The sequence below is a fragment of the Coffea arabica genome, chromosome 1e (assembly GCF_036785885.1).
Source record: "Coffea arabica cultivar ET-39 chromosome 1e, Coffea Arabica ET-39 HiFi, whole genome shotgun sequence".
Taxonomy (NCBI): Eukaryota; Viridiplantae; Streptophyta; class Magnoliopsida; order Gentianales; family Rubiaceae; genus Coffea; species Coffea arabica.
In genome coordinates, this window is record NC_092311.1 from 55,091,144 (window position 1) to 55,111,010 (window position 19,867).

Consider the following 19,867-nt stretch of genomic DNA (forward strand, 5'->3'; position numbering starts at 1 on the left):
AGAATAACCGCTTAACCTTTGAATTATCATATAATAATGGTATCATAAGTCGGATTTATCCTTTTTGATGAACATTTTCACTGATTACTCAAATTCTACCTTTGAGCGAATACCATTAAGTTTAAAGTTTTGTCCACACAAAATTTTGAAAATTATTTGATGTTTGTACATATTTAAGTTTAGATTGTGTTAAACTCTGCAGTCTCAAAATAAATTATTCTCTTGTATCCGCAATAAATCTTGTATTACATTTTTTATATTACCCCCTTCCACTTTTCATTATATTTTCTTTTATTCTTCACAAATATTCTTTTTTATTTTCTTAAATTCCAATAATTGTCAAAAGGGTAAAACACAAAAGTCAATAGGCTTGACAAACAACATATAATAGAAAATTCATAACATTCCCATTTTTGTGATGTTTTATCTTTTTCAGTTTGTTGAATTTTATATTTCACCCTGTTAGTAGTATTGGAACATAAGAAAATAAAGAAAAATTCAAAAAAAAAAAAAGTATTCGTGAAGAAAAAATGATAATATAAGAAAAAAAGGGACAAAAAATGGAATAGAATGCAGGACATGAGAAAATCTATTGAAATTTTTTACTCCATAAAATCATGATGGGCTTTGTCGCCTGGAATAGAATTGGAATCCGAGAAAAAAAAATTCTCATATGTTTAGCTTCTTACTGGACAAGGACTTAGTGCGGTCGTGCTCTATGTTGTTTCGTCCAATTGTTGTACATATTCAATTTTTTTGTGTACAAATATATTATAATATTATATTAAATATGTATCAAATATTTTATTTATATATACCACTTTTACTAGGAATATAACAATGCAATGTAAATATACATTAAGTAATATGAAAAGTACAACAACTATGCCGAATCGTACGGAACCCCCAGCGCACCGAGTCGTTTTCCTTTGTTTCCACCCAAAAGCGATCAAAAAGTTTAACAAAGAAGTTGAATCGTTTTCCGTGATCACATCACATCTCTCTGTTACTTTTTTTTCTCGTACACATCAAATTATTACAGTAATTTTTTTACAAAAAATTCTAGAAAATGCAATCCAAACACAACCTTAATAAGGCAGCATCTCTTAGATCAAACACGTTCCATAGATTTGCTATCGTTTGGAAAAAAAAAAAAAACACGTTCCATAGATGATCATCATCAGAAAAAAAATAGTACAATACTAGCTAGCTAGGAATGTGGCAACTTAGTATCATCTTTTAAAAACTCTCACCCGCTTTCAAAGCCCCAGAACACGCTCCCAATTGAATACATGCGCGAACGCGACTATAATAACTAGACAAAGCTAGACGCGGAACGAAGTTTTCGAAATATTTAAAACAACCAATGGCGAAGCTTTGTCTGGACGGTCTTCTCCGTGATGGTGTCTAAACTGGGCTTCCATCCTCCTTTTCCTGACATTTGCCTGCTCAGAAACACTGGTCTTCCATCCATTAATACATCACCGAAGTAGTCTGGTTTGCAGTTTGCCACCTCCTCTGTTTGCCTGCCGCAACTATTATTAGCATTATCATTATTATTAGGATGATGACGATGATCCATACCTGATGATAGTATTGGCTTCTTTTTCCCCTCCGGTGGTGAACACTGAAGATCATGCAGCTCTGATCCGGAGCCTGCTGCGCAGATCCTGGCAAACAACGGAAGAAACCCAGTTGTAGAAGATATGAAGGAGTTGGATTTCAGAATAGAGTTGGCTTTGAGGAGAAGCAGGCGAGCTTCTTGGGATGACAATATTGCAGCAGCAGGTTTGCCTCTCCTCATGGGAAGCATGAGATAAACCTTATTCATCTCCAGCTTTTTATCAGCTGGCAACAGAGCAGGCTTCTTCATTATCATGTGCTGCTGCTGCTGGTGGTGGTACTCGATCACCACTTGTTGAGGATACTCCAACATCAGCTCTGCAACCGTCAAAGGTTTGTCATAGTACTGAATGGTGCCATCGGGTAGAATAACTTTTGCGGCGGCTTCTGGAAGCCGGTTTGGAATTGCATTCCCCATGTAGTAAAAAAAAAAAATTATCAGGAGGGGTCGGATAGAATCTGGGGAGACCTCAAAAGAATTGGAGTTTCTTTTTTCTTGGGAAGGAAATAAAAGAAGAATTAATGACGACTTGAATGAGGAAAGGGGTTCCTTTGTGAGTAAAAGCAAAATGCGTTTCCTTTCTGTTGTAGTACTTAGTTCTACTAGTACTTAATTACTAGTAGAAGCTTAGAATTTAATTTTGTGGTAGAGCAGCATCTTTAAAGAGGTCGGTCAACTCTCTCGAAGTGTTAGTTGTCAGTTGCGGGAGGAAGGTGTTTGTTAAACCGCTCCATCTAGTGATAGGTGGAATGGTGGACTGGGCATTAACAATAAATGCGTATGTGGATACATTTCTGGTTGATTGCAACACCTAAGTACATATGCGTATTTGGAAGTGCCGATCCGAATAACAGGTGGATGGGATTGGGAATGCCCTTTTCTTCATTTTCATGGCATGGTTAGTTACATATGCGTCAGTTGTCCCTAATCTATGCATCTATCAATACTTAAAAGCTCATTCACCTGCTCCTCAATCCTCATTCATATCTAACGCAGCGGGCTTCATAAATTCCAAGCAGGCTAAGGTTGAGATTGGAGTTTCTGAGTTGATTATGTTGGTTAATGGTTTGGATGAAGTTGGCCTTTGCGGAGCCACAGTGGTATGGCATGCTGAGTCTTACCAAACCAGGAATTGTGAGAGTCAAAGGGAGGGAAGGGGCAGTTGAACCGCAATTGCTCCTGTTACTTTAATGCCTGCCATTGCCCGTTGCCCATTGGGCGCTGTCTATTTCTTGTCGTTCGTTACTGTTTTCGTGGGGTTTATTGCAACAAGAAGTTCACGGAGTAACAAATTTGCATAGACTATTTGAGTTGAGGTTCATCTCTGCCTAAAATTGAGAATCAACTTTCTTAATTATGGTCCAGACTATTGTTATTGCAGAGCTGCAAGACGGTTACTTGATTTTTTTTTTTTTTTTTCCAGAAACGATAGAGAGTAATAGGGTAAAATTACATAATACGAGCAAGGGCTCAATTTGAACCATACAAAAGCATGTTAAGACATTGCAAGTTTACTCAATCTTATACTTGGTCTCTCAAGTTCACGTGAAGGATTATCAAATCAGCATTTCCTAAATATTATCCTCTAGATGTGCAGCTATGCCGATGTCATTTGAGACTTGTTTCCTTATCAGGTTTAGAACTTGAGTGCAAGAAGTGTGGGCCTTGATCATTCCCCATCCTTGTTCCTTAACCTTGCTCAAGACCAGTTTGATAGCCTGCATTTAATCCAGTGTTATTGATCCAGTGCTTCATTCCTTTATTTTCTAGGCTGCAATTAGCTGGTTCAAGTTGTTTTCTGCAGTGATTCCTTTGAAGTTTAAAGTCCGAGAAAAATGAACTTCATGGTTGACTCGATTTTGCAAGCGGATTCGACTTCAACCCCTCCCCACAATTTTCTTTTTAATCTTAATTTTAGCCTCCTTTGCGGTATCCAAAATGTTCGACGAATATCTGCAAAAAAACATTCTTCAAGTTCTATTAATTGTTGAACGTAAGTCCAAAAATAAACAAAAATAAATGGGGAGTCAAAATACTATATGAACTCGTGGAGTTTTTTCTTGAATTATTGTATCAGACATTAGATGAGTATTATATTTTGGTTCCTTTTCTTATGCTCCAATGTCAATTTATCTACTTCGAATGTCGTATTTCTCATACGTTCTGTTAAATTTTACAAAACTTAATATTTTTAAAAAGTGTTAGGGTGATTATGCAATAAATTACTAATACAATTGCGTTGCAATATTAATGTTTCATTATTCTTTACTTTTGTTGTTCTCTCAGCTTTTACTAAAGTTATTTACAGTACTTCTTAGTTGCCTTTGATCTTGAGAGTTTGAATAAGATCTTATTTAAGATAATTACTATAGTAAAAAGGTGATTAGACGGTTGACTCGATGTCGCTGGCAACTACTGGCATGGGATCCAACATGCTACAAGGTAGTGCTATAAACTCATGATCCTTCTTGCTGCTACCTGTTTGGACTGACAGCTTATGTTACCACCAGTAATGAGCTGGCTGCGGCGAAACCGAATTCCATTGAGCCCGATCGTGATCCAGAGACACGAAAAGAGGGTACCGATCGAAACCAAAACCAAGGCCAAAACTGGGCATGCCTTGAATTTAGATAAGTCGCAAATGGTACACACAAGCTTGATACTGCTGCTCATTAACCGCACATTGCCTTGAACTACTGCTCATCCTGTTCCGAACATTATTCCCATCAAATTCAATGTGCAGCCACACCACCACCCCCCCTTCTTTCCATCAGACTAATCCTAAGAGATGGATGGCACCCTGCGATTACAAAATCATTGTTGGCAATGTTGTTTCTTGAAGTGCTACGATCAGCAAGAACACAAAACAAGCTGGGATTTAGAAGGTGTCCACAACTCAGCATGGTATTATTTCCTACAAGCAGAGAATTGTAGAGGATATGCCTCAGTTTTATCTCAACCACAATAAAAGAGCAGATTGGCAGCTGGGGAAAAATGTTTTAGTGACAAATCTAGACGCTGGGCAGTCCTGGCTACAAGTAAATTTTACACGGCATCAAGAATTGCGTAATTCTCCAATTGACGCAAACTGAAAGTACAAACCATACAAATCTAAGCCAACTAGAGACGTAATAAATTGGGACAGTGAACAGATAAAATTGAGTCTGCTTCCCCTCAGCAAGGAGAGTAAGACTGTAGCTATCATATTGCTGACGATTAGCCTACTTTATATATTGAGAGACCCATTTGAAGCCATCACCATATCCCATCTTACGCACGATACTGCACATAAACACCTCTAAAGGACGGACGTTAGACTCTCCAAGATTTACCTTCCCTTTGCCAGTGGTGACACCAGTTAGCCCAAGGTGGTAACGCAACTCATCCTCTGAGGCAGCATATGGTATGTCAATCTTGTTACCCAGAATGAGGAAAGGGACATTAGCAAGGGCTTCATCAGACAGGAGTGCATCTAATTCCTTCTTTGATTCAGCAAAGCGTTCTTTGTCATAAGCATCCACCAAGTATACCACTGCATCAACCTGTGCATCAAGAAGTCTTTATAAGGCAAAATGGAAAACCACATGGACGTTGCTGTAAAATAAAAACAGAAAAAGAACCAGTAAAATCTCAAAAAAAAAAAAAAAGGGAAAAGAAAAGAAAAGAGAGCCCTGCATGTAGTCAAACTTAAGGATTACCAATTTCTGGGTTATGTGCATATAAACACAGCAAGGGACCTTCATTCTACACAAAACAATCTTTAAATAATGATATTAAGTGAGACTAAAATTGTAAAGAAAATAAGAAATTGATATTAAAAAAATGAATAAGAAAAGTACATAGCAAGATTGAAAATAGCATTATATCCAAACAAGATACGCATTCCTACATTCTGCTCTCAAAGACATCCAATTTCCCATATTTTTTTATAAAAATAAACATGAGAGTCCTACAAGAATATATAAAGGCTCAGATTCATCTTTTTGTGCCTCTGCCTTTAAGTCCAAACAAGGCAAATGATTGCCCAAGAAAAGAAACTATAGAATTTTCTCCACCAAAAAATACAAAAAATATTCTGCACTTTCATCATTTTCCTTCTCCAGTTCAGTCAGGTGAGACACTCCTTCATAGGACAATAGAGTATGTTGCATGAACAAGAAGTACCCAAGGACACAACTCTCAATCATGGGAACTTCAAAAGAAAAGCTATCGATGAACCAAACTTATGGCCCCTAAGAAGACAATTACTTCCATTAATACCTCCCAAAAAAAACATTAGAACAAGGTATTTCCAGCCATTCTAACCTCAAGGCAACTTCATAGGTAAACGAGAAAATACAATAAAATTACACAATCAACTTCAGAAAATACAATAACATTAGAATCAGGCATTAGCTAAACCAGAAAGTCTGCCTTGAAGAATATCTTAAGATTGAGTAAAAATAGCTGAGCATGAGCCATCTCTATTGTTATCTCATCACTGGTTCTAGCTTCTTGGCGAGTACACCTAAAGACTAACAAAATGGGGTTTTTTAACCTGATGAACAAAGCAGCATCTAGGTTCTCATTACTAGTGATAGAGCACCAATATAGAAGATGGAAGTAAGACTTCATGAGAAATAATCATATGGCCCTCAAGATTTGTGCTTCATAAACTTGGAAGAAATGTCAAAGCAAATGGTCGTCTGCTTACCTTCAGATCGCTGTTAATATGAAACAATCCTCCCCTTCCCGCACATTACTCAAGTAAGAGGAACACAAAGTATTTCATGAGAGAGGTGCTTTTGTTGTAATGGGAAAGGCAAGAAGAAGAAATTGACAGATGAATGGTACAACTTACAAAATTGATGGACAAGAACAAGTGTAGGATTTCCAAATCAATGGAGTAAGGGACGAAATTAGGGATCTCAATGAATTGGACCAGGGCCACATTCCAGATCTAATTTGACGCCATGATTGACAAAGCAATGTAGAAACGAAGAAGGAAGAAGAAAGAGGCAGATAAGAGTCGTATGTATGAATGTTATATCAATTCCACATGATATACGGAGGATATTAATTGATTTGTTCAGGAGCTCCATTTTCTTAAATACTGCTACTACTATAAGACAATTGCGATACAGTTCCAGAGCGCAAATCAGGCAAGAATGTTGGTTGCTGAAAGCAACATGCGTTCATTGCGTCGTAGCAAATTTGATGACGAGGGCAAGGTTCAGATACCAAGTGAAAAAAAAAGAGTAACAACAATTATAATTGCGGAATAAAAGTGGAAAGCATCCATGGATCCATCCTGAGCGGGTGGAGAGAAAGTACAATAAGAAAGGGGCGTAATAAAAGAATCATCAGATTGACAGGAAACAGGAAGGTGGGATCCGTAAAAAAAAAAAAAAAACCTACGAGGTGGGTTGCTAACCTTAGCATAGTAATCCTTCCAGACACGGCGAGCGATCTGATGGCCTCCCAAATCAAAGGCTTTAAACTTGATTTTGCCAATACTGAGCTCCTCCGACGTAGGATACTGCGTCGGTTGATGCTGCACAAGCCTCTGAAATGAAGAAAAAGTGGGGTGGGGGAGAGGTGGGAGAGAGAGAGAGAGAAATCAATCAGGAGGAAATGAGAAGGGATGGAAAAAGAGGGAAAGAGGAAATGAGAGGGAGGAGGGGGGGGGGACCTCGTCTTTGAGCATGTGAAGAAGAGTGGTTTTGCCGGCGTTATCGAGGCCTAGAAACAAGATCTTGGCTTCCTTCTGCCACAAACCCAGCGACGCCAACACGCCGTAGAACCAATCCAGCAGAAACATCTTCCCTTCTTTTTTTTCTTTTTTTTTTTGGTTTGTTTGTTTTCTCTTCTTCTTCTTTCTAAATTAGAAGAGAAAGGAGGGAGAGATCTGTTTAACTGCTCCTCTCCTCTAGCACTACTAGTATTTTTACTCTCTCTCTCTCTCTCTCTGCCCCTTTTACTCTTTACCGACTGTACCGACTCCCCTGGAGAGAACAAGAGAAATGAGATGGGCTTTGAGGCAGGGAGGGACTCGGAGGGAGGCAGCCTACCACTTACTAGCAGTAGCAGTAATAAATAAATAAATAAATACTCCCCCAGTCTTCCTTTTTTTTTTTTTTTTTTTTTTTTTTTGGTGTCAAAACCAGTCTTCCTGTTATGAGTGCGTACTGCTACTACGACGCAATTTTTTTAAAAAACTTTTTGGGGTTTTAATAATCCTACTACGGTAGTATTGAAATGCGAAAAAGGACCGTTCCCTGGTTCACGTGCGCTCCCATTTCTATTATCGTAATAATTTCTACCCCAACCCAACCGTCCCTCGGCCCTATTACGTACTTGCACTAGGATGAGCTAGAATACAAGGAAGCCGCAACAAAGGCAGCTAGGATGAGCACAGAAGAAACAACGATCCCTTACCAACAACAACAGGAGGCAGCAAGATGTTGAGGTTTGCAATACACAAGCTAAAGGATAACCCAGAAATGGGAATTGGTGCGTAATTGCTGCGGACAACCAGCAGGCCGTGAAAGGAGAGAAGTACAGGAGATCCACTCATTGACCAAGCAGTGGCTATCAAGTTACTGCTGCGCAAGGCTGCAGAGTACTAAATTGGGAAATGGCTGAGGTCTAAATCCAAAACAAGCAAACACTCAACTACATTCTTCTTTCTCGCAAAACTCATGATATAAGATTAGCAACTGTGTTAGAAGATATTCACCAATTAAATTTGTTGTTTTATATGTAATCCTTTTGTTTACTTAGTAAGAAATATAATAATATATGTAACAGGAAATATAATTGCAATCGCCCTTGGGACTTGGGACTTGGGAGTTGGGAGACTATCTGGTTCTGACACTATACAAAAATAATCGGAATCGCCCTCAGCATAAAGCTTAGGTAAAGGGGGACCTATTCTGGACTGTAGATGAAGAGATTCCTTTTGCATGTGCAACTTCGGTGGTTGTGGTGCTAGTTTCTCATCCATGGTGCACAAAACTACAAACGAAACGATCAGGTAGGTACTAATGCTTGAAGGCTTTTCCCTTGATTTTGACTTGCATGTGAGATACATTTTCTGGACCATTAGAAAGTTTTGCATCTTAGAAGAGCAAATTGTCACAGAATAATATATATGTTACTGGAAAAAATTCACTACTTTAGTATTCTAATCTTTAGACTTTTATTTCACCCTCAGTTTACATTCCCCTTGTCTTGGCGCAATGACAACCTACTTTGATGGATGGTACTAGCAAATAAGCGAGGGGCCATGTGGTTTGGCTTCTGATTAGATATTGGGTCTGTTTCATTCGATTTCTGGACCTTTCGTTCTCTCTTTATCCCTTCCTCATCTAGCTGCTACTCCAATCAATAATTAAGTCACTACCAGTTAGAATTTTGAAATACTAGCAGAAGAAGCTAATGAATGTGGTTTAAAACTTTATAAAGTGACATTGGTCTGCCTTTCCTCCTCCTGTACAGAAATTATCTCAAGAAACTTGATGCTTTTCCGGTTCTGACTGCATACTTTTTATGGTCGGTCTGAAAAACCTTCTGTATTAGTATAAAAATACTAGTACTAGTTTCTAGGAATTAACTGAAAACGTCGACGGAGAAGATGAGAAAAGAAAGGGGATAGGATTACCGACGGCATCCAAGGAGAAGTAAACAGGCGGAGGAGGTTTAGTTTAACGTAGGGAGGAGAACTAAGGTTACTCTTTGTAGGTGGATGAGTAGTGAGGAGGTTGCGAAGGACACCATGAAAGAGCCTACATGCTCTCCTCACCTTCGTCCACCGCCACCACTACTATTATCTTCTTCTCATCCCATTACTTTCTTCCATTAGTATTGCAAAAGCTCAAGCTTCTTCTCCGGCAACTCTCAGAAAATGATCAATCTTTTGATGAGTTTTAGCCGGTACGTGCTTGCTTAAGGTAACAGGGGGACTCTACTTTTTTACACCATCGAAGCGGGTCTGTGTCTGTTATTTGGACACTCTTGCTATTCATCTTGGTCTGCTTAGCCCAGTCCATTAAATGAAAAGATTGTTTTGGGCTTTTCTGACCGCATGTGCTACTGCTACACACATAACCTTCCCCCAACGATTGCCTAATGCGCTTTACCTTTTAAAAATGGGACAATTTCACAAATCTCCCCTGAGGTTTATGACAATTTCACTCGAATCCCCTCAAGTTTTACAAACTACACTAACCTCCCTTATCACAATAAAATAACTATAATGACCTGAACTTAATAAATAACTCACAGTATAATGAAACAAGATTTAAAAAAAAATATAAAAAGAAACATGACTTATTCAGTTATCTTATTTACAAGTTACAACCAACAACGATTTTCTCTCGCTTACTATCATTCCGTTCTCATCTATCAACCTTTCCTCTTATAATTCGCTCTCAAATTACCACCAACCATTACTTATAATTTCAGTCAATCACATCACAAGTAATCTCTCAAACTCTACTATATATTCTAATTTCTTCTTTCTTCTCTTTGGAATTACCAAGTCCAAGTTTAGTTGAGATATTAGATTTGATTATTGAAGTAAAATTTGATTTCATGTTCAAACTAAAAGGAGATGAAGAGGCACACAACAATAATGGAACAAATAATGCAATCATTGGTCAAAAGAGGAAGAGGGACTGAAATTGATAAATTTGTCAATTTATCTATCATCCATCCAAAAAACATTTTAATATGTTAACAAGTACATTTATATTTCTTGTTATACTTTATAATTGTTGGTTGTGGTTTCACTGTGAAAATAGAGTTTCTTCTCTGTATTTAAGATATTAACATGTTTGAAGATTTGACAGTAGGTTATATTATTTTGTTTTGAGAAAGTGTGAGTATTAGGTATGAAGTTTAAGGTGTGATTAGTTGTAAATAGAATTTTAGTTTTTGGCAAAATAAATTTCTTGAAAATTTTTATAGTCATAATGATGCTTTCCTTCTCTTAAATTTGATTAATTTCATCCATGCTTAAATCTCCATTAAGGATTTTCTTCAGGGCCATAACGTGACTCGTATAGTCGGAGTTAAGCCACTTATATGGAACCAAATCATGGCATCCTATGTTGAAAATTATGAAACATAAAGGCAATTGATTGTGAGTTTGACCATTCTATGGAACCATGTGGTAAGACTATTTCTGAAGAATAGAACGAATCCTCATAATCAAATGTATGCTTTGGGATAAGCAATTTTATGACTATGATGATGAAATTGCTTGGGTTTAGAATTCGAAATTAGACTATTTGTTAGATTAGTTTGTTAGTATAGTAGGTTTGGTTGAAATATAGAAGAAAGCAATTGGCAAAATATTTTTTGTTTAATTTTTGTACAAAAAGGGTAGTTTAGGATTTTTGAGAAAAGTTATAGCCTTTTGGGCCTATATTATTATATAAACAATAAAAGTAAGGGAGGTAAGTATAATTTAATAAACTTGAGAGTAACTCTCTGCAATTGTCAGAAACCTTCCATCCCTTTAAAAATTGGATAAAAAGTATGCAATGGCTCAAGGGTGTGTTACTTGCTACATGAAGCAAAATCGATAAAACCATGCCCACCTCCGTCTTTCTTCCTTTTTGTGAACATGATGATTCTTCAGTCTTCCTCCTCCTTATTAGTAGTATTTCGTTTCCAGATACAGTGCTAAACCTAGAGACCTGTGGAAGTGAGTACTTCATCACACTTTCACACGTGAAAAATGACGATAGAGGAAATTTTTACACTTTGCCCTAATGTTATGTTATGGGCGTCATGGCTTGTAAGGCCTGTCCTATCAATGATTCAATGGGGGCTTTCTTACAATTATACTTAAATATGACTATTGTTGGACAGATCCATTCCATTTCCAAAGTTGCAAAATGAATCAAATTCTATTGTATGGTATGGGATGAGAGTGGAATTCTAAGGGGATAATTTCAAAAAACCTCCTCTGACGTTTCTAACAATTTTACTACCCTAATCTTTTTCTTTTTCTTCACTTTCCTATGTAACTTTCCTGCGAACAAAACAAAGCCTCAGAATTGAAATGATTTAAGAAACTTCCCTTGAGGTTTCCAACAATTTTACTGTCTTTTCCCGAAGTTTTAAAAATTTTACTTATCTCCATTGTTAATTATAGAGATCCAACAATTACATCACTCTTTTAAACTAAAACCAAATATTTCAAAAGCACATCAATCAAAACAGAGCCAACCAACCAACCACTTCTAGAGTAGTTGATCAACAATAAAGTTTTAATCCCTCGACCTATATTATAAATTCAGGATATTTTGAATAATTTCGTCAGTGGGTACATAGGAATTCATTTAGATTGGTGGTGATTTAGTTTCCCAAGTTCTCAATTTGACTCCTTTAAATTCCCCTCCCTCTAATATAGAGCAGAAATAGATGTATAATAAAATCTATAGTGTCGGACAAAAAAGGGAGAAAAAAAAAAAAGAAATAGAGCCAACTTTCTTACTCTTTATCTCGCAAATCCGAGGCAAAGAATAAATAGCAACTACTACAGCACGGGCTAAGTTAGACCCTCACTCTTGCAGTGCACTGCAGGAGCACAACAAATTTGTTAGGGAAAAGGGAGATGCTACACTATACGCACATTCTCATGCTTGTAAGCAAAGAAGAAAGCAGAATTTGAGGAAAGGAAAAAGATTGATGAAGATTGACGAAGGTGCCAGTAGCATATAATGACAGTTGATGACAAGCTACCCTGTAACCGGGCGGCGCCGGCTGCTTGGTTTAGATGAAGAAGAAGAGTTGCCAAAATTCCCGAGTCCCACACGCCACCTCCTCAATTATTCATTCAACGAAAGTCCATTTTCTTGGTATCGGTCTCTTAATTAAGGATGATTTCTACGTACTGCTACTAACTGCCAACAAAGCCTTCTCCCTTTTCTCACTCTTAACAATAAATTGATAGACGGTTCAACAAAGCCCAAAAAAAAAAAGGTATTGACAGAGTGTCTTTTATCGTTTCTGTCAGACTTGGAAAATTATGGGAAAAGGGTATTACTGTGCAGTAATACTTTGCTCTTGTACTCGGGATGCTAACTCAGTTAATAGACTTTAATGATTTGCATGGTGCTGGGGAAGAATGAAAATTAGGAAACCTCACATTTTGCTTCAACAGAAATTTCAAATTTTGGGGCAAACTACTGCTCCACCAAGAAATAACCTTCTTGGTCACCATACGTCTTATGAAGTGGAGATCAATGGTTTAAATCTTGACGTTCATAAAAAATTATCATTTAATGTGACTTTTTAAGATTTATATAAATATTTAATGCACATGTATGATTTGATAGTGATTTTAATAATATTATTAGTAGGTGTAGATTGTGATAACAGACCCAAAAAAAAAAAGATTGCTCCACCAAGGCCTCATTTTTGTTCGTTCATAGAAAATTTTGGTGCTCGAGAATTGGCACCATGACTATCTTGGAAACAAAAAAAAAAAAAAAAAAAAAAAAAAAGGATTGGCTCCATTAGCGAGAGATTTTGGGGGCGTTGATTAACTATAAGTAATGACAAAAAAACCGAAAGTATAATAGATTTATATCTGATCAGGTTCAGGGACCAATCAAGTCCAGTTACGACGGACGAGACGAGGGGTTGGTTCTTGAGGCCAAATGACCAAATTAGATAAAGAGAGATGCAGTGAGAGAGACGTGTGAGGTAAGAACGGAGGATAAGAATTAAGAATAGGATAAGCACAATTTGTCAGCACAGCACCACGTCATTATCCAAACAAAAAAAAAAAGCAACTCTTCTTAGATTTTAATCAATTCCAGGAAAAGATAAAAAATGATTAAAAGAGACGACATCACTAGTACTAGCAGTAGTCTGCTGCTCCTTCTAGACTAATCAGTTCCACCGAAAAAGAGAAAAGGAAAATTAAACTGATTATTAGAAGGAAAAAAAACAAAAACAAAGAGACAGCAAAGCTGCTACTTAACTCTTAAGTCTTGTAATTAATTAAAGGGTTATTATCACTTTACTCCTTTAAACTATATTACTACTATCAGTTTACCTCGTAATGTTATCTTTTAATCACTTTACCCCCATAAGTAATTCAACTCAATATATTAAGAAATTTTGGACAAAAATACCGTTTTATTTTATAGCATTACCACTCTAAGCCTTGCCCAAGAGTTACCCTTTTTGAGGCAATAACTCTAGGGGGTAGGATAGCATTAGTACTCTAAGCCTTACCCAAGGAAAAAAGAATAATTTTTTTTTTAGAGTTTTTGTAGAAAAATGTATTATAACGATTTAATATATGCGAGATAAAAAGGTGATTACAAAATATGTTCACAGAAAATATAAAAATTTTTCTTTAAAAAGCTACAATCCAAACAAGGCTATATTCTAAAAATATTAAACTAAATTGCAGGTTTTTTTTTGCCCTTTTGCTTCAACTTTTACATTTTTTATTTGGAGAATGAATACCGAATCAACTATAAACATTCTCAAAAGAAAAGTTAACAGCATTCAATCCAAATTTATATCACAAATAAATAAGCCTGATTCTTTTATTCTGAAGATACAAATGTAAGTATATTTTAAAAGTGTAAAACTAAATTGCAAGTTCTAAATTTTTTTTTTTGTTTTGCTTCAAATTTTAACTCTTAAATTGGTGTTTGATTTTGAGGAAGGCACAACATTTACTTCATTCCTATTATTCTAAATAAATTATTTTAGACGGGCTTAACTGGATCATTATTGAAGAATCGACGGAGACTCAACAACACTCGTAGAATTTGAAGAAGTCAATTGAGACGAGAAATAAGATTTAAATTCTCGACCTTATGCTCCACAGAGCGGCAAATTCTTTTGTAGACGGTCGGTTAAGCCGTATGGTACTCGTACAAGATGAATGATTGCAACAACAAAGAAGAGAGTGAGACCGGGGAGGAGGGGTAATATATATATATATAAACTAATAATGCGATAAAACATCGCTGAGGTCAATTGTTGGCCCACAGAATCTGAGCAAAAGTTGATGCATTTCTTCAAAATTGGGAGGAGAGGGATTGGGCGGAGGCTAACTCTTTTTAAGTCTAAGACTAAGAGAGCGTGTCGCTTCAGTTTCAGACTTTCAGTACTGCCCGTTACTGTACATCATCATGCTCGTGAACGATGAATGTAAATTTTTTTTTGGTTTGACAATGAGAGGAGAGTGTGGATTTGAAGCGTGGGCTCCGCTGTCTTTATAATTTCTTCTGGTAGCCGTAACGCTTTTACTTTTCTTAGGAGCCGTTAATGAACGAGCAATCGGACATGAACGATCTCGCGTTCAAACTCTGGAAAAGCAGGCTGGAGGCCCCATTCCCACATTTCAAATTTGCTGAAACTCAAAAAACTGATACGAACTCCAGACCGACCGCAGCGGTGCTTTGGGCGTACGTGCATGTCTGAATACGCTTACGAAGACTCCAAGAATTTAGACCATTCTTAATAAATTTAAAATATTCGTAAATCGGCACTTTCTTTTTCTAAATCTTTCGCAAAAGGCTTCTGCTGCTGAGTAGACTGGCTAGTGGTAGTGTTAGCGCCTAGCAGCAGCAGCACAATTTTGGTGGAAGTCACGGATCTACAACAACAGCAAAAATTAGTACGTACAACTTTTTCTTTTTTCTTTTTTGTAATTAACCCTTTGGGAACCTTTTTCTTCGTACCGATTCGCAGTAATTATTATTTTTTTTTTTTGGAGAATTTTGATGTGATTGATTAAGAGAAAATTGACAAAATTAAACAGACGAAAGAGTTCCAGCAGTATATGCTTGCACTGACCGATTCCTGCTGGGGCCATCTTTCGTTTTCCAGGATTCCGTCCACCTAAAGCTTGCTGCATGCAGTTGGAATTCTTTCTTTCTTTTTCCTTTTTTTTCAGAAGCTAGAATATCGGGCAGAGAATCATTTCTCAAACTTTTCGACTTCAAATTTCATAAGTTCTCTTGTTGGGGACAGTTAGTTGGTGCCAACAAATTGGCAGGTGGTTCTCACCTTTTTTCCATTCTACTACTAATATATATATTCTTTTTTATACCACCGTTTTTTTTTTTTTTGAACTTAATTGAATGGAAAATCTCGTATAGAAGTAGATTTTTTTCTTTTTTTTTTTTGCCCACATCATCACTAGGATCTGGATGAGTGCGGACCAAATGAAATGATCTGTGTACAATCAAATCAGCGATCTAGCACTACAACAAGTATATTAATATATTGTCTCAATTTAAATCAAAGATTTCCTATATTATCAGGAAAACAGTTACCTAAAAAAATTGTTGAAACACATCAGATTATTGGATCAGCGTCCATGAAGAAGAGAAAATCAAATCCGAGCCTGGTGTATTGGGTTGGGGGGGGGGGGGGGGGTCAACTTTCAAAAAAAGAGGCAATGGAGGTGGAGGATTGCAAGTAATTGAAGCCAAATCCGATAACGTGAATACGATGAAAGTGACGTGGTACAGTGGCTCCGCTTCTTTAAAATCCCCTTCCCTCCCTTCACAAATTGGTGATCGGTCAAAAACGACATCTATCTTGTTGTTTTCTTTCTCTTCAAAGCGCGTCTTGATCATGTCCAACTGGATTAATTTAACATATTTACTTTATTTTTATTATTTTTTTTTGGGGTTTATTAAAGTAAAATAAGTAGTACTAGTATTTTATTAGTAGTATTATTGTAGTACTTATTACACAACTGCAATAAGAAAAAAAAAAAGAAAAAGGGTACTCCCAATCTTGTTAAGTTAATAAAATTCTAGACACGTGATCCTCAGTGCCACTTTTCCAGTGACAATTCAATGTCACTTCTATATTTATACCAAGTATCATGTTTATTTAATTTATCATGTGCTATTTATTTAATTTTTTTGGAATTGACGCTAGATTTGGCACCGAATAGTGGCACAGAGGATCCCTGAAAATTCTACTGTTAAGGACGATTCCGAGATTTTAAAGTCTCTCTCTCACCTTCATATTTCGATAAATGCATTTGAAGTCGGTCAGTCCAATCCAGAACACACCAATCCTCCTCCCAGAAGAAGTAGTAGCACTACAACTACAAGGAAAGAAACACAACTGCTAGCACTGTAGCAATTAATACTCATTAGAAAGCAGAGACCACCACCGTCTCCTCCGTTTGATTTTTTTGCACAACTTTTTCCCCTTAATTTTAGTTGTATTTGTTAGAAGGCAAGAAAAAAAGGAGAAGGATGGGAGATGTGACATTATATGTGGTGGACGAGGAGGATGATGCTTTTATGTCAACACCCCATCATCATTATTGTCATTCACCACCACCACCACCACCACCTTCGGCTTTATGCAGAATATGCCACGAAGCAGAGTTGGAAAGCTGCAAGAGCTTGGAATCTCCATGCGCTTGTTCCGGAACTGTCAAGGTACCATTTTCAATTCTCAAACCCAACACCATCACCTCTTTTACTCTTCTTCTCGTTGAGTGTTACTCCATATTTCTTTCTGGGTGGGAAAATTCCCCCCTTTTTTCTTGTGGATAGCATCCTCAATCACTCTGTTTTTTTTTTTTTTTGAGTCTTAATTCTCTCTCTCTCTCAGTTTGCTCACAGAGACTGCATACAGAGATGGTGCAACGAAAAGGGGAACACAATTTGTGAACTTTGTTTGCAGGTTCGGATTTCATTCCTTCTTTTTTGGTTTTTTCAAAAAAGCACTGGAGGTGGTAAGTAGTAGTATCATTTATCAATCTGATCGTTTCGGTTTTCCTTTTCTAGCAGACGGTATATGGGGGGGCTTGGTGCTTTTTCCCTTGTACTTGTGGTTCAGAGTTTCCATCGTCTCTGTTTTCCAAGTTCATCTTTGCTTTCATTCTGGTTCATGACGAAGATTTCAATTACTAATAGAGATTAAGCCGCTTTTTTGTTGTTGTTGTTGTTTCCTTTTTAATCCTAATTCTTTCTCTCAGTAAGGTGCTTTGTGAAATTAATCTTTATGAAATAGGAGTATCAGCTTACACAGAGGAAGGAATCATTTTCCGACTTACATTACATGTCAATCGGATTTTTGTTGCATTTCAATAATAAAATCCACATGACGTCTTCCAGTTGTAGCATTTTGTAAAGATTACCTAAGTAACAACAACTCCGTATCCACATTAGCAGTTGAAAACTTGACCATGATCGTAAGCTGCTCCAACCCTCTGTTTTCTCAGGAGGGCATGATCGTAAACTAGTAGTATTTCTGCACACTTATCATTTCGAATTCACTGCTCTTTAATTCTTTTTGGGTTTTTTTTTTCTCCCCACCTCTCTCTCTCTTTTTCTCGTCCTAACAAACTTTTGGTCCTTGTCAGATATTTTAGAACAGTTTTTTTTTTTTTTTTGGGGGGGCATTTTGGATGGATGAAAAGGGTTGATTGCATGTGGTGTGGCTTAATGGGTTACGAATTAGTGAAAAAGCAAGTAAATTGAATTGGGATTGGTTGCAGAAGTTTGAACCGGGGTATACAGCTCCTCCTAAGAAGGCCCAGCTGCTGATGGATTCAACAGCAGTAAGAGCAAGCATCAGGTATGACTAATTGTCTGTGCACGCACCCCGGGTCGGGTCGGGTCGGTCTTATTATTAATTGGCCGCTTTTTGAATCATATAAATTGACATCATCTATCTGCTGATTCGTACATACAATCCAAAATTGCACCCGCCACTGCCTGCCTGCCTGCTTGCTGCTATAGACACGTATTAATAATAATAATACAAATATAAACCCCTGCCTCACTATCGGACCTGCGCTGCCTCTTTTGTTGTTGTCATCAAATTGTAGACGATACTAATAATATATTATTATGTCTTTAAGAGAATTGTACCATTAAAAATTTTGTTTAATAAAAAGCATGGAATGTCTCCGCAGTGAGTAGTGAGACCGCGGCCTCCCTCCCTCGCTAGTCACTTGTTATCATTATAGTCTCAAGGCACGTCAGACTTTTTCTGCTGGCAGAGGTAAATTATGATAAATTTTTTTTTTTTTATAACGTAAAAATTTTCAAATATCAGGGAAAGCACGGAAACTCCAACAAGAGAGAGAGAGCATGAAATTGGAGGGGAAGAAATGGTCGACGTCGAGTACTCGGAATGCTCATCCGCAGCCGACACCACTGCCTCCTACTGCAGATCAGTGGCTCTTATTGTAAGCCTCCCTTCCCATCTTTTGTCCATATCTTAAACTAACCTGAGAAGCCTTTTTAGGTGAACTAAAAATTCCTAATACCAAAAGTCTTCCCTGGTTACTAGTTTCTCACCCTGCTCCTGTTTATTAGCATTACTGTTTACTCTATAATTTGCAGTTCACGGCATTGCTCCTGCTGCGACACATGCTTGCACTGATCAGCGGAGGAACAGGGGATTACCCTTTCACGCTACTCACAGTGAGCACCCTCCTTTACGTTCCCCATTGCTGATGCTAATTGCAACTACCATGACTGACGCATATTCTTCAACTCTCTCTCTCTGCCAATTTTCCTTCCTTCTATCTTTTTTTCTTCTTAAATAATAATTAAAAAAACTAACTCGAGACTTTCCGATCCACTTCTGCAGTTGCTGATTATACGGGCTACCGGCATCCTATTGCCCATGTACATATTGATTCGGATAATCACCGCAATCCAAAACAGCGTTAGGAGGACCCGTAACTATGAGGTTCGTTGCCAAATCCTAGCTACGTCAACCAACCACGTCCCTCCATGCATCTTACCAACTTTACTTTTATAGAGTGAAATGAACAAACAAGAGAACACAAACCATACACACAGTCATCATACACCAATGCATCTGAACACACCCAACAACACAAGCTAAGAACCACGACTTCACACTCCATTTCATCTTTTTCAGGTTTCTGAAGGAGAAACGCACCCAGTTTTTCATGACAGACAGCAACGGAGATGAGCAGTAGCAGTCGCTTCCAAGTGTCTTGACAGTCCTCCTTGTTACTTTCTCCCCGGCTCTGTCCTTTGTGTTATTCGTGAGCAATCAAACAATCAATCAAATCTAGCTATAGATTCCCTTGATGAGATGCATGGTAAATGAGATGCGAACAACAAATGACAGTAAATTTCACAAATCATGTCCCCGGCTCCAGTAACCCCGACCGTCAGATAGATCCTTCATTTTTTCTCTCTCCTCTCCGCACCGCAAACAGCCTTTTTGTTGGTTTTGAGATGGCAAGGGAAAGACAAAATA

General features: G+C 37.5%; 3 protein-coding genes and 1 long non-coding RNA gene across 7 annotated transcripts; 2 read left to right on the plus strand and 2 right to left on the minus strand.

Annotated features, from left to right (window-relative positions):
* Positions 1–1,150: 1,150 nt before the first annotated feature.
* LOC113718597 (uncharacterized) lies at positions 1,151–2,790 on the minus strand. Its single transcript, XM_027243494.2, has one exon. The coding sequence runs from the start codon at positions 2,039–2,041 to the stop codon at positions 1,355–1,357; it is 687 nt and encodes a 228-aa protein (XP_027099295.1). The 5' UTR covers positions 2,042–2,790; the 3' UTR covers positions 1,151–1,354.
* A 1,422-nt stretch (positions 2,791–4,212) lies between these two features.
* On the minus strand, positions 4,213–7,667 carry LOC113718606 (small COPII coat GTPase SAR1A). 3 transcript variants are annotated; one of them, XM_072065735.1, is made up of 4 exons: positions 7,296–7,667; positions 7,038–7,169; positions 4,957–5,166; positions 4,213–4,424 (listed from the first exon to the last, which is right to left on the minus strand). In XM_072065735.1, exons 1-4 carry the CDS (start codon positions 7,422–7,424, stop codon positions 4,395–4,397), a joined length of 501 nt encoding a protein of 166 aa, XP_071921836.1. In that variant the 5' UTR covers positions 7,425–7,667; the 3' UTR covers positions 4,213–4,394. The 3 variants fall into 3 exon arrangements, with proteins under 3 accessions (XP_071921836.1, XP_071921838.1, XP_027099303.2); XM_072065737.1 differs by lacking the exon at positions 4,213–4,424 and adding an exon at positions 4,511–4,538; XM_027243502.2 differs by lacking the exon at positions 4,213–4,424 and having other exon boundaries at positions 4,511–5,166.
* Positions 7,668–7,750: 83 nt separating this feature from the next.
* On the plus strand, positions 7,751–10,269 carry LOC140014659 (uncharacterized). Of its 2 annotated transcripts, XR_011821357.1 has the most exons (3): positions 7,751–8,249; positions 8,414–8,639; positions 8,820–10,269. It is a non-coding gene; the product is annotated as an uncharacterized lncRNA (long non-coding RNA). The 2 variants fall into 2 exon arrangements; XR_011821356.1 differs by having other exon boundaries at positions 7,751–8,639.
* Positions 10,270–16,649: 6,380 nt separating this feature from the next.
* LOC113718625 (uncharacterized) lies at positions 16,650–19,695 on the plus strand. The gene is made up of 7 exons (XM_027243516.2): positions 16,650–17,055; positions 17,231–17,302; positions 18,120–18,199; positions 18,683–18,815; positions 18,973–19,053; positions 19,223–19,324; positions 19,520–19,695. The coding sequence occupies exons 1-7, from the start codon at positions 16,867–16,869 to the stop codon at positions 19,571–19,573; spliced, it is 711 nt and encodes a 236-aa protein (XP_027099317.1). The 5' UTR covers positions 16,650–16,866; the 3' UTR covers positions 19,574–19,695.
* The last annotated feature ends 172 nt before the right edge of the window (positions 19,696–19,867 follow it).